Raw genomic sequence first — 15084 nt, 5'->3', positions numbered from 1 at the left:
GTAAATGCATTCATTGTCAAAGCAAAACATCAGTACGTTAAGAGTATTTTTAGGCTCTCTGTTAATTGTTCCATTTAGCGATCTAACATCTAACTTCACTCTTTCCAGGTACGTTCCAGGGTGAGTGGGTTGGAGGAATGCGACATGGATATGGAGTGCGTCAGAGTGTTCCCTATGGCATGGCGGCCGTCATTCGTTCCCCTCTCCGAACCTCCATAAACTCTCTCCGCTCCGGTTCAGAGCACAGCAACGGTAGTGCTTTACTGGACCGCACTGGAGCTGTGGTTCCCGGCCCTCCACCCGCTCCCGGCACCTTGACCACCAGCGTTTCCATGTGCAGTACGGGCAGCAGCGGCAGCAGTCCTGCAGTGTCCCGTGGAGGGTTTGTGCTGACGGCACACAGTGAGGCTGAGCTGCTGAAAGGGAAGAGGAAAAGTGGACTGTTTCGGAGGTCCATCCTCTCTGGACTCAAGCTAAGGAAATCAGAGTCAAGAAGCTCTTTGGCTTCTCAAAGGTCAAAACAGAGCTCGTTCAGGAGTGAGGCTGGGATGAGCACTGTGTCCTCTGCTGCATCTGATATCAACTCCACCATCAGGTGAGGAGAGGAGGTTTTTCATTTTGGTTTTGTACTGTATCAAGAAACTTCACGAATTATGGAGACCGTAGCCAAAGGTGGCACCATTTAAGTCTTTTTTGAGGAAGCCAAACACATGAAACACATTTTAACCTATTGTCCAAACTCCCCTAATATATATTTAGTGAAGGTTGGAACAATATCTTGTACGACAAGATCTTGCGATATTAACAGGTCACAAGATGTCTCGTCGTGGGAGGGATGATGACATCATATTAGCTGTGTAGATCTAGTTTCAGGCTTGCATAAAATGTCATTCTGGCATCTTTTTTTATATTTAGTTCGAAACTTAAAAATCCTAACCCAGAAGTCAAAGTCAAATAAATGTTATGTGTCCTCCTAACCTTAATGTTTAGGCATTATTTCATTGATGTAATGGGAGTATATATTATATTAAAACAAGGACAGGAGGATATCTCATAAGCTTCTGAATGAATGGATCCATCCACCTGCTGGAGCCTATCTCCAGCTCTCATTTGGGCCTTAGGTGGGGGTACACCCTGGACAGGGCGCCAGTCAATTTCAGAGCAACATGCACACAGACAACCAGTCACTCTCAATCACTCCAATCAACTTAACAGTCATGGTTTTGGATTCTGAATGGATTTAAATGAAAATTGGTGAGCTGATAGACAATATCAAAAGGAAGTTTTCGTGATTATCTGGAAGGTATTGTAGATACAGTATCCAGAAGAAGTTTTTGAGTAAGGATATTTCCAAAAGTTATGAACGGATTCAAATGAAAATTTGGCGAGCTGATCTAAACTTGGCAGATGTTTGCGCTCTCTGAGTGCTCTTGTCTGTTATCTGTTTTTGACCTTCTAACATATATTAAGTCTACTTCTTCATGTGTTCAACTATTGCTGATTTACTTTGAACAAACTATTGTCTTTCATCTGGGCGACAGATTCAAGGCAATATTAAGCACACGTCTGATTCAAATGTCCTTAGAATGGATTGACATGCTGTGTTCATGGCCAACAGGACAAAAGGTTAGTTTTAGAGGTCAGCTGACCCAGTGTCAGATCAAAAATGATGCACTTGTAGAGGATCTCTGACATCCAAGTCAAGTGCATGTGATTAAATGATTAAACTTTTCTGCTTGATCAAAAAGTACAATTTGTCCACTACTTACCACACCATAGACTCCTGATAAAACAACAATGTTGTTAATTCATTGATAATATTTTCATTACATAATTTCCAAACAGCTACAAATTTCCAAACAGCTACAAACAAAACAACATAATCAGAGGAAGATAAGTTATTGTTTATGCAAATCCAATGTATTTGTAATAAATTATATTCTCCGATGCATCAATTCAAATTAATTCCTCATCTGCCAATTCAGAATGTATTAAAAAAAACTAATCGGATGGAGAGCTTTAGGAAATTATACATCCGGAGTAAAAGCATTATTTGTGGACTTGATGACGCAAGTTGAATTCAATTCAGTTTTATTATTTTGGAGTGGAGAAACTGTGCAGCAGCTGGCGCTATGTAAAAAAAAACAAAAAACAGTCAGTGAAATTAACAGAATTGGATGCTCTGACTTTAGGACTTTGATTTCAGTGTTTGTCTTTTTATTAGGTCTATGTTAGGAACACTAGAACATTTATGATGGGACTAATTTTAGTTTTTATTTTATTTCAGTCCCTGAGTCCATATTGTTAATGACACAAAACAAGTATGGCCAAGCGGTTGCTAATCTGGCAGTTGTGCAGATAATTCAACTTGACTATATTTTGGACACCAGGGTATTTTCAGATCTTCTGATGTGAACAAAACAAATCACCTTTAGGACGTCAGTGAGATTGTGACAGCATTTTGAAGTGCATCGGTATTTAAAAGATGTAGCATTTAACCTTAGCGGGTAAGCAAGATGTCACTGAAAAATTATTTCCTTTTAAGTGGTAAGGTGTTTTTTTAAACAGCAGAAAACAGTTTATAATGGCACAATAGTAAAGCCTAAGCAGCGTTTTTAAATCCTTAGAATAGAATAGAATTCAGTTTGACTTAAAAGTGTGAACATTTATTCTACGACTTAACGTAACTCAAAATCTTTTACTCTCTAGCCTTGGAGATGCAGATGCGGACCTGGTCATCGCGGATGACGATGTGGATGCTACAACCACAGAGACCTACAGCGGCGAGTGGAAAAACGATAAGAGGACTGGTTTTGGCATAAGTCGACGGTCCGACGGGCTCCAGTATGAAGGGGAATGGCTTAGCAACAAGCGCCACGGCTACGGCTGCACAACATTTCCTGACGGCACGAAAGAGGAGGGAAAATACAAACAGAACATCCTGGTTAGCGGTAAGAGGAAGAACCTGATCCCTCTGCGGGCGAGTAAAATCAGGGAGAAGGTGGACCGAGCTGTGGAAGGAGCGCAGAAGGCAGCGGACATCGCGCGACAGAAGGCTGAGATTGCTCTCTCCAGGTAGGAGCAAGTTTTGGAAAGAGTGAAGATCATGGGGTTGGAGGGACTCAATAGCTTGGTTTCATTTACAGATTTTTGCAAAATAAAAGCAATATTTCTAAATGTCAACAAAGTCAAAAATAATTGCGCTTTGAACATGTTTCAATTGAAGGCTGTTTTAGGCGGGAGCCTCGTAACTCCCGTGAAATCTCGTGCCGCGAGACTTTGCTGCAGAAAGACAGAAGCTCAGAATCTCCTTACACTTTGTATTCCTTTGTTGTTTTTTCGGAGAGCAGTGGTCATGTCACGAGATACAGTGGAGATGGGGAAAAAGTGTTTCCATGGCGCTTTTGCGACCCATTTCAGTATTGAAACGTCGGAAATTCCTCCTCACGAAAGTGACAAAACTTTGCATTTTTTTGAGCACTTTTTCGAAATTCAGGTGTTTCCATTAACAGTTTTTATTGTGCTATTCAGATTTTGCGCATTTCCAAGGGTGACGGAAATGCAGCTAGTGTTTGGAATCTGGCATTAATATTAGGTGTCTTTTAAGAGATAGTTCCTTGCCAACACTTACCTTTCAATGAGGCTGTTTATAATTCCAGGTGTGAATTCTGTTGTCATGACAAATGTCATGAAATATAAAAATATGTTGAGTGTATTTTTATTTAATCTCATTACTTGTACTGATAAAAAAAACAATAAATTACTGCGTTATTACAAAGTATCTTGGATACACTTCAACTCAAAATGCTTTTAAGTCATGCTTCTTAAACATGTTTACAGTTTAAACTCCTAACAAGAATGCCTTGCTTAAGATTACAACGTTTTTGAGACCAGACACATGCTTGTATCTAACCAGTGACGACCTTATTGATAAAACCCATCAAGTAGACACTGCTCTTTTTGTTCAAACACTCTTGAAACAATGAACTGCACATTATACTTGAGATCAGTGACAATTTATGGATCGAATGGGGGTTACGTTTTTAGTAAGGTTAGGAAGGTTGTGGTGAAAAGGAAATGACAGTTTCAATACATCTGCTCTGCTGAATGAAAATGAGAATCTGTCCTCATTAAGACACTACTCACTGGACTAAAACAATGAGAATAGTTGGGGTGATGGTGTTAATGGGCACGCCCTGACATTCTTTACAGCAGACAGATACTTCAGGAGAGTAATAGAAGGAGAAAAATGATCCTTTCCAGCTGGGAATAACTAAAAGACGTGTCCTGAACACTGATACTTGCGTCATGTGGGGATATTAAAATACGAACCATGACTTGTTTGGAGACTATTATTTGTAACCTTTACTGGTTGTAATGGGAAGTGAATTAGAAGCTTTGGACATATCGTCATATGCTTTGTTGTGTATCGCTTTAAGAAGCCAATGCAAACCAAGCTACAGTATCCTACATAATAGTGTTGGGATAAGCGATAAAAGAGATATAGCACCTCATGCCCTTGATGTTAGGTCTTGGAAGAGGAAAGGCAATAAAGAGATTTTGTAATAACTAATTATTGATATCCAACCAGGGCAACCACTCTGGAGCCATGGCTGTCCGAAAAAATTAATCAGACTGTTTAATGTAATGACCTGAAAGTTAGATAATAAAAGTTTTGCTAGTATGAATCTGTGAGGGGTGTCTTGGTGTAGAGAGATGTGGCTTCCTTACAGTATTTGATATTTTCTCTGCTCATGTGGGTTCCTTCCACCTTAAAAAAAATAAAATAAATATTATCTTGTTCAAATAGAAATGCTGTAAATATGTACAGTATGTGATCCAGCAACTCTTTACCTCATGAAGAAAGGCAATCGTGTCATGAACCATTTTTTGTTTCTTCTTCTTCTTCTTTCTTTTTTTTTTTACCATGAAGCATAAATGACCACTTATAGAGGTTGTGAAAGAAAGAAGAAAGAGGCTGTGGTGACATCCTGCACTATATAAGGAGGGAAAACAATGTAGGATATGTGCATAAGATACATACTGTAAGTTAAGGATGGTTGATATTGACAAAAAAAAAATGTATCCCGATCATTTTATCAAGATAACGATAAAAATCACGATAAATAAAAACTATAAATAAAATTAAAAAAAATCACAACTTAGTGTAAACAGGTTACACAACAAATAAATCTCAGTACATCAACACTAGACACTTTAAAAAAGACTACAATAGCTGCTGATTCAAAGAGTTCATGAGCTGATATTTTATGGTATATATTGTATGCAATTTATTTCTTTCCTCACTTGAAATGAAATTATTTTCAAAAAAAAAAAGCACATGAAAAGCACAAATAACTATAATAGTGTTTTTACTGCTGATGAACCTTGTTTATTTCATATTTGATACTGACTTACATAAAGTTATGGTTGATAAATATATCTCTCTGATTTCCTGATGATGAAGCTGATGATTTAATCATTCAGTATATTTTAGTGTAATAATCTCAATAGTCACATTAGTCTAATGGTAGCAGCTTTGTCTTGTGAACTTGTGAAATACAATTTAAAAAAATTGCGTTTCACAAGTTGGGGACGGATGAATGGTGACATTCGATTTATGCTAACATTTCACAACATGTGACATGTGACTATAAACAAATCGGTGGCTCTCTGTGGCTTTATGACAGTAAGACGTGTTCTTTTAATCTTTTTACTTGGTCTATTCCTTAAATGGAGTGGTTAGCATTAGCTCTTAGCTTAGTCTGTGTGTCGGTGTGTTAGCTTAGCATAGTTAGCTTTAGTTGAGTTTCCAGGTCATAATCGTTGCTACAGGTTCATCTCTGTCCCTGTGTTTGTGGAACTTTGGGTGGATCTGACGGCAATGGCAGTGCATACCACGGAGGCTTTGTGCCAGAGCTTCTTTTGCTCCAGAGAATTTTAAGTTGTTGACAACAAACGGACAGTTTTGGTCTGTGGAACAAGGTTTTTTGGGGCATTCTTGGCTAAATTGAGGGACAAATGGAATTTATCATATATATCGTGGGATGACAAATTCTTACCGGTGAGAATGTTTTTGACGATAAATAATAAACGATAAAATATTGCACATTCCTACTGTAAGTCCCCCTTTAGTTGACAGCTATGCAGTATTTTGCAGTTTTTTATTAAGATATCTCTCATCATAACTCTTGCTGTGGGCGGGTCTTTCTGTCCAGGCTGACAAGTCGATACCTGTTCACACGATACCTCCTTGAGGTCGCTTTGTATTAGCAGGCTCGGGGAGTAACAGATTACAAGTAACAGTGTTACGTAATCAGTATACAAAAAACATGTAACTGTAATCTGCCACAGTATATTAAAAAACGTGTAATCAGATTACAGGTTTTTGTTTTTGGTAAAAACCAGGATTATTTCAGAGGATTACATTTTAAAAGCAAGCAGAATATGCATCAGTGCATAAACACAGTGCGTGCACACGCATTGAGACACTTTACGGCAGTTCACCACAACAAAAGAACACGTAAAACCAGCTGTAACAATGTTGTGATGACAAACAGCACGGTCACCGCACGCTTGTCTGGAAACGGACCAATGTGTCCGTAGACTCGGCTGGATTTTATACATCTGATCACTGAAGAGATTTCTAAGCAGAGTTGATGGATCAGTATGTGTTTTATGTTTCTGTCATGTCAACACTGTAGTGCCGTGGGACACCTACACAACAATCTGTAGCACGGCATGTATGGCGTTATATTTGCGCCACAACTCTGCTCTCAGTTCACATCTGAACTTTATCACGACTGTAAATGGTCCACGTTATAAAGATTATCTCTTGATTGGATTAAAATTAAACCAGCGTGCAAAAGACATGTACACAGAGCTGTGTGTGTGTCTAAAGAACATGTTTGGATAATAAATAAAACCAATAGAAGCTCTTGCTGTGGGCGGGTCATTGATTTGACATTGCTTTTACCGACCGCTTGAGTCATGAAGTAAAAGCAATGTCAAAACGCAAATGGAAAAGACAAAGACAAAATGGAAAAAGCAAAAACAAAATGGAAAAAGAATATTCTAGATTTGTATATTTTTTCATTATTGATTCTCTTTATATTTCCACATTTTTATTATTGATTCTCTTTTTATTTACAAATTTGTATTTGCTTTACATTTCCACATGCATTTCCTTTTAATTTTGGCACTCCTGTGATTCCATACAACTCATGCAGGAATTAAATTCAATCAAAGTCCACTTTTCTCTAGCAAGAACTGGGCTTGTGTATACAACTATTTTGGGATTTTTGTTAGACATTTTGACAATCCCATTTGTCAGATCTCACTGTACTTTTGGCATGCATGCGCAAGTCTGCTAAAGTACCTCATTGGAAAATAAAAACCAAGACAAACCACGCCCATATTAGACTTATGACCAAGTATTCAACACTGAAAAAAAAATGTGTAAATGAAGCCTGCAGTGATCTGCTCAGACAATGCAACAAGAAAAGAGTCGTTCATCAACCTGTTGCCCTTTCTCTGAAGTATACTATAAGCCTTTAAACTCAGCATAAAAATGTGGTTGAGGATTTTTTTTTTTACTTTGAAAGGATTTGACTCACATGAAGCTGCTCTGAAATATTATGTGCACTATTTATATGCTATAAAAAACAGTTTTTCCTGCGTTGGAAGGATGTGAGTGACGGTTGTTGTGATGAAGGGCTGCAGAGTGACAGCAGTCTATGACAGACAATGAAGTTAAATGAAAAAAGAAAATGGATCAGCTTTACTTTGTGGTCTCGTGTTAATGTTGAATTGGATCAATAATGTGGTAACATACTGTGCTGGTCAATGACTGTAGCCTACATCTGGTATATGTGTTTGCTACGTTGCATCAGGGGTGGACTGGGACAAAAAATACCAGCCCACTATATTATCAGCGACATCATGTAGAAGCTGTTATTAAGTCAGTGATACTCAACATGTGGCTCTTTATTACTCAATTTTATTTATTATACCCCCAGAAAACCTTAAATGGGGAAACCTTTTTAACCCCTTTTAATCTTTTTCTGTTGGCCTTTTTACAACTTCCTTTGTCCCATTTTGGTCCCTTTTCAAAAAGTTATAACACTTTTTCAGACTTTAGCACCTTTTGCCAATAAATATCCCCTTTTCCCTATTTTTTGTCCATTTTTGCAACTTCTTTTTGGCACTTTTATCCAATTTTTGTCATTTGTTTAATTTTTTGGGCCACTTTTCATCCAAATAAGCTAACTTTTGCCCAATAAATACCATTTATTTTTCACTATTGTTGGCCACATTTTGCTCATTTAAGCTACCTTTTTCAATTACATACCCCCTGGTTCCTCTTTTTTTGCCCATTTTTTTTGGCCTGTTTTAGTCACTTAAACTTACACTCTTTTCTTTCCATGTTTTTGCCACTTTTGTACCATTTTTGGCCACTTGTTACCATGTCTGCCTCCACTTGCTCATAAAAAAAAAACAAAACAAAAATAAAAAAACACGTAATGGACCGGCCCAACGGGACGATGCCCGGTATACCAGATGGCCAGTCCACCCCTGCTTTGCATGCATGTAGAAGTGGATGACTTGTATTCCCAAAGTCACTATTGTGACTGAGATTGTAAGTAACCCCTTCTCACATCCAGTCTCTTGCTTATATGCTTATGTGCATACAAGATGAACTGAATAAGTTAACAGCCAATCCTATTAGTCTCAACCCGATGACATGCTTCAGCTGAGGCTTGTAAGAACAGAGCTGCTGGTCTGACCACTCTCAGTTTATGAAATCACGCTTGTAAAGGAAAGACAACCAAGGCGTATAAATCTTAATATCTATCTCTTGCAATCAGACAGCTTCTTTTTCCCTTTACTTGTCCAATTACACATTAACCTAATTATTTAACATGGCAATTATCAAAATTAATTTTGCTCACAAAACTAATTCCAATTACCTTTCACTGACAAAATGTGTTAATGTACACCTTGTCGGTCAGTATTAGAATCCTGACCAACGGTTATGGTAAAACCAAAAGAATGATTAAAAGGTGCTGCTACACATTTTCTCTCAGTATGAACATACAGTAGGTCTCGTTTTCTTTCTTTCTTACTCGTTTCGTGTACCAAAATGTATAATCAATTATTATTTTGAAAACATCGTATCTAACAGTTCTAAATCTACAACTTCTTCTCTCAACTGAAACCTTGTTGAAGCCTGAAAACAATGTGTTTACAGTGAAAAAGGATTTGGAAATGGCATATTTTGATATAGGCCTTTGTTAGCACAGTCACTGTAACTGGACTTTTATAAAATATTAATGGAATTAAATTATCGATGATTCTCATAATTACCTCGGCCAAGCTTGAGTTTATATTTTCACTGATGTTTATTTGTTTGTTTGTCTATTGACTGTTAGTGTTCAATTAAGGCATTATTCTTTCACTCCACACTTAGTGGTGGTAAGCTACTATTGTAGCCACAGCTGGGGAGGGATGAGACATGAAGGCATCTGATTGGTTGTTTTCATTCGGACCAAATGGCAGGGATTGGTTAGAGTTTTTACAGGATTCACTACAGAGGTCTGATTCTTTTCATTCATTTTTCTGAATACATAATGGCAGAACCATTTCACCCTTTTAAATGGGGTTGTTTTATTCTTACTTACATAATTCATTATTAGTATTCTTTTAAAACTCGTGTGATCCAGAGCAAGTGGAAAATCCAAGGCAAGCTGTGTGTGCTCAGACAATATAAATGTCAGTAGCCTGTGTAACTCTATGAGCTGAATCTACTTGCGTTGGCATACGTTGTGTGCACCTGGTAGAAATTTTCATTGTAAACTCGCGAGGGGCCACTTTTACGTGACTCATTTCTTACTTGGCAACCAATATCCTGTTGCCTATAAATGTAATTTATGACTGAATGAAACATAAAACTGTATTAAAAGAGCACAAGGTTAGACACTCAGTAGCTCTGCTTCACTTTCAGGGAACTGAAATCATGTTTATAAATCAGAAACGGCTACTGCCTCTATCTTGAAAAAAAACCTAACAAACTGATAGCAGACTATTTATAACTTGGTAGTAATGCTGTGAATTTTTGAAGAGTACCAGATGGCCAAGGCTTGAAGTCCACATTGTTGTTGGTTTTGAAGGATAATTAGAGATAATAAGCTAGTACATACACACAGAAGGGACCAGCTCATTAATCGATCTTGCATGAAAGCGGGTGCAAATTCGTGTGCACATTTGGTCGTACAACAGGACCAATCCCAGCGTACGAACAATCGGGTGTTGTTAAATCTGCAGCTGAATTAAGTCGCCATTAACATGTCACCCCTTTAAATATTCCTGGTTCGGAGGCTCTGCCCACTGAGGTCAAGCAAACAGTAAAGAAACTTTTCCAAGATGAAAATCGGCATCCTCACATCTGAGGTGGAGCAAAACAAAGATGTGCTTTTTGGGCGTGTGAAAACTGGAATTAAAGGAGCTCATAAAAACGCTCTGTGGAAGAGATTAACAGAAGCAGTGAACAGCGTTGCCACATAGGAATGGACTTCGACTGAGGTTTGAATAAAAATATCAATAACTAACTAACAATGCCTAATGATTGTTTGAATTCAATTGTTTTCATCCACAGCATAAAAGCTTATGTTTGCTAATTGATCAAGACTATTCTTAACTTATAAGTAAAAACAAATGGACGAGTAAGGTTGGCGAGCATGTTTTCTTTTACTGACTTAAAACCAAAACAGAAATACAGAAAAACCAAAAACCAGACATGCAGTGTTTTTCTGTTTTAAATTACATTCTGTTTGTGTGATATTTGGATATTTACTGGGCAACTATGGACGAGAGCTTCATGTTTTAATCTTACCACACAGAGGGGACCCACAGATGGGGGCAGACTTTTGCTCCTGGACAAAAAAAATGAGCAACACATTACTGATGAAACATGATTAATACATAAAAAAAGAAATGAAAAATGGACATTTTGTAAAACATGCACATGATATGTGGTGTAATGAATCTACTGGTGCTCCTCATTTCTTGTGATCAACTTCCGTGTGTATTGACAGCTGCTGTTAGTGGCTAGCGGTATTAAAACGTGCAAAAAATATATTTTTAATGCCCTCAAAAAAACAGTAATAGTTTTTTCAAAAGTGTTGAATCGTAGAAATTCTAAAATCCATTGTTCCTCACACCAGCCTCAGAGTCAATAGTCAGTTACCAGTTTATTTGGATACTATTTGGACTGTGACATTGTTCGGTAAAGTTGGCACGATATTCACATTTATGGACTTCCAGCATCAATAACTTTTTAACAAAACGTCATCGACACACAAATTACACCTCTTCGCATTCGGTGTGAAGTCGACAACATGCGACAAGATCATTTTATCAAACGCAGCAGAGTAAAAGTCCTCCCCCATCTGTGGGTCCCTCTGTGTGGTAGGATTAAAACATGATGCTCTTCACCATAGTTTTCCCGTAAATATCCAAATATCTCACAAACAAAGAGATTTCATTTTGAAACAGAAAAACGCTGCTTGCCTGGTTTTTGATTTTTCTGTATTTATGTTTTGGTTTTAAGTCAAGAAAACAAAATACCCACACTGTTTATTTGTTATTTTGATTTGGTTTTAAAACAGGATAATCAAAGAACGAATTGTACACAGATTGCTGAGGTGTGTTAAATAATTATTTTCAGTCAGATTTTGCAGTGCTGCACCACAAATCCACATTTGATTTTTGTACACGAGCTCAGACCTGACGTGAGATCTGATCATAGCTTTACCTTCACCTCAAAATCTATAAATACGGAAGCTTGCCTGAATATGGTCTTACCACAGACCTGAGTAAACGAACGGTTGATAAATGAGGCCCATGGAGAACCAAACTGCTCTGACATTTTTAGCCTGCTCTTGCTCTCGTAAATGAAACCTAGATTCTCTTGGCGCAGGACATCCTCTATCTCTCTCTCTCTGAGCCCCAGAGAAGCTCAGCAGGGTATTTCCACATAGCAACAGTCAGAGAAAAAGTCAGAATTGAAACAGTCACAGCATAATTGCTCTAATTTGCTCATTTGGAGATAAACTAAGTCACAGCTGGTTGGGGGATGATGGGGTTCTGACATTCTTCTGTTTATTTCTGAAACTTGTCAACAGCTGTCGCTAAAAGCTAAAAGGTCCCCTGTTTAAAAATAAAATAAAAAAATCACCTGCTCATGTAAATGTACTGATGCTAGAGATGTTCGATATTAGCAACACTAAATTTCCGATATTAACCGATACCAATATACCCATAGACCCCTTCCACCTAATTGTATTTCACATTATATATCACTCCATGGAAATAACAGGTTAAGGCTATTTTTAATGTGATGTCTCACTGGATGTATTCCACAAATAGACATTCTCTGTGGAAACCCCGATACCGCCAATATAATCAATGGGCAGATATCATTACCCACCTCTAACAGATGACAGTCACATCCTGTGATCATCCTTCTTTATGTTAAAGGGCCCATGTTAAGCTAAATCAACTTTTCTGTGCTTTAAACATTATAAAAGTGCTATTAGGGCTTCATACACATGCCCAAAGTGTTTTTTTCATTGATTCCCTCAATCGTTAGTTAGAGGGTGATTTGCTCCTTTCTTCCTGCAGGGTGAGCCCAAACACCTCGCTCCAATTTGATGACGCGTTCCCACTTTGATGACGAATTTGACGCGGCACTGAGCTGGAGAAGCCGCTCCTCCAGGAAGCTCTCTGCCACGAAGGACCCTGTAAACAGACACTCCCACGAAGGTGAACATTTCAGCGTCCTTCGAGCAGTGCTATGTATGTATTTTCTAAAGTCTATGTATGTACCGGCGAATGCCCCGCCCCCACGCTCTGTCACATGTTAATAAAGCAGCATGAGCTCGGTTACGGAGTGGGTGGGAGGAGGGCGGGCCGTCCTCTGGCCCTATGTCACCGTGCAGGGAGGAGGAAGTCAGTGTCCAGTCTATAGAGAAGCCCACTCATGAATATGCATAAGTAGGCCGCAGATCAGCCTGTTTGTGTAGAGTTGCTCAGAAAGTGACTTTTCAGAGGCTAAAACTCTGGAAAACAGGTGAGTTTGGGAAAATAAACCTCAAGTACTAAGTTTTTGGGGTTCTTAGAACAAATGGAGATGGGTGAAAAATAGCATGACATGGGACCTTTAAGACAACAGACATGTTCTTCTTCTCCAATCTGCAAATACAAACTATATGCTGAAGTAGACCAAAAATAATGTCTAAATGATATGTCTCTATGGCAGTCTATCAACTGTTCATCTATGACCAGCAGTGGTTACTATTGATAACCCGGGAAATACAGGGTTTCTACTTAATGTGTTTGCTCTTGTGTCCTACTTGGTTTCAAGCCTTGTGTACCTGATCTAACTGCTGTCATCTGGCTACCTGTGATTAGTTAGAGTCACATAAATACACCAGTGACTCAATGGAGCCTCCGCTCATCATCAGGCCTGAAGCCCCCCCACACACATACGGACACACGGACACACACTCACAGACAGTGTTTCCATTACTTCGGAGGATTTTAGGCTGACTCACATATGTGTCCCTGTGACTTGTATTGAGTTGTCAACCTCAAATTTCACGATTTACCTTCAGGACGGCATGTGTGATGTTTTCTCCAATACAAAGGGGGCGAGTCCCTCCCCAGTGTGTTGACAGATTGAGTTCCTCACTCCATGAGTAACACAAACACACAGTTTGCTGTGATGCAACCCAGAAAACTCTGCAAGATATGAATCATCCTCCTCTTCATCATCAGCTGGTTCACAGCGATGACAGAGAAGATTTTCTCCAAACCGCTCTGCTTAACTCCCCGAATTGTTTTTACTCCCCCACTGCTGAGCATCTCCCCCTGCTCGTCTCTGTTTGGGTTCTGCTCCTTTGTTTCTTTTCTCACCTGTCCGTTCAGCCTTGTTATCCCCACTCATTTGCTGTTGTAACAGCAAAGTAACAACTGATGTAAAGACATAACATTTACCACTCTAAACAATCACTACACCTTTGTTTATTTCTGCCTACTACAGCTTTACTTATGAAGTAATCACAATTTGAATGGGCATTGTGCTTCTCAGAAAAAGAAATAATTAATTTTTTTTACTGACATCTAAACTTCATCCCCTAATTACAAACTTTGGTATTTCTACACCATTTCGAGCAAACATATTATTCATTGCAGTGGCGGATGCTTTAAGACTACAAGGGAACCTCAGCTTCCCCTAAAATCAGTGGTCAAATATGTAGTGTTGTGTGTACATTTCATTGACTAAATATATGACAGAACACATGTATGTTTAGTTCAGAATCAGCTTCTTATAACAGGAAACTGACAGTGACAGCGTGACGTTCTTCATTCATTACCGCAGCGTCACAGTGTTAATAAACAGTGGTGAAGTTCAGCTTCAATTGACTTCAATGGGACAGGGTTTAGGGGTTGATCCACTGCAGTCAAACTAGACGCTCATTGGGTAAATGCTCGGTTATGACGCACTTAGTCCCGCCCATCGGACGCCGGGCTTCACAGGAGGTCTATGGAGCAGTGGGCTGGATCTGTCTGTTCCGGACGCTGGAATAATGGATGATGATTGGATGATCTGTCTCAGGCTAATTCAATTTTGATTGACAGCGAAATGAGCCAATCAGAGAGTATGACGTTGTAAGCACACAGGCGGGTTTTTCAAATATTTCAGTCCGTTGCTCTGTGTTGACACGGAGACTTTGCTGATCCTCTCATAGCGAATTAACTTCTGACAAACCTAGTGTCTGTTTTTGGTGTTTGTGGAGACTGTTACTGCTTGTGTTGTGAGACTTTTGACCAAACACTCACACTACGCGCGTGCGTGCGTGATAATCTACAAATAGTTGTTGACAACAAAATGTGAATTCTACTAGAATTCACGTTTAAATAAACAGATATATTTTCTGAAGTAGGCAGAAAATGAGCTTCCCCTGCATGAAAGACCAGCAGCCGCCACTGATTCATTGCTATTATAAGTGTACATGGACCTTA

General features: G+C 38.8%; 1 protein-coding gene across 1 annotated transcript in view; it reads left to right on the top strand.

Moving 5' to 3' along the window:
* The window catches only part of jph3b (junctophilin 3b), a 64407-nt gene that overhangs the window by 32753 nt on the left and 16570 nt on the right, over positions 1–15084 (top strand). Inside the window, exons 2-3 of the mRNA XM_028448888.1 lie at positions 109–595; positions 2710–3075. Of these exons, the coding sequence (XP_028304689.1) occupies positions 109–595; positions 2710–3075 (853 nt within the window). The remainder of the gene's footprint in view (positions 1–108; positions 596–2709; positions 3076–15084) is intronic.

This window comes from Gouania willdenowi, chromosome 6 (genome assembly GCF_900634775.1).
Source record: "Gouania willdenowi chromosome 6, fGouWil2.1, whole genome shotgun sequence".
NCBI classification, from domain to species: Eukaryota; Metazoa; Chordata; class Actinopteri; order Blenniiformes; family Gobiesocidae; genus Gouania; species Gouania willdenowi.
This window is presented reverse-complemented; position numbering and strand designations above follow the sequence as displayed.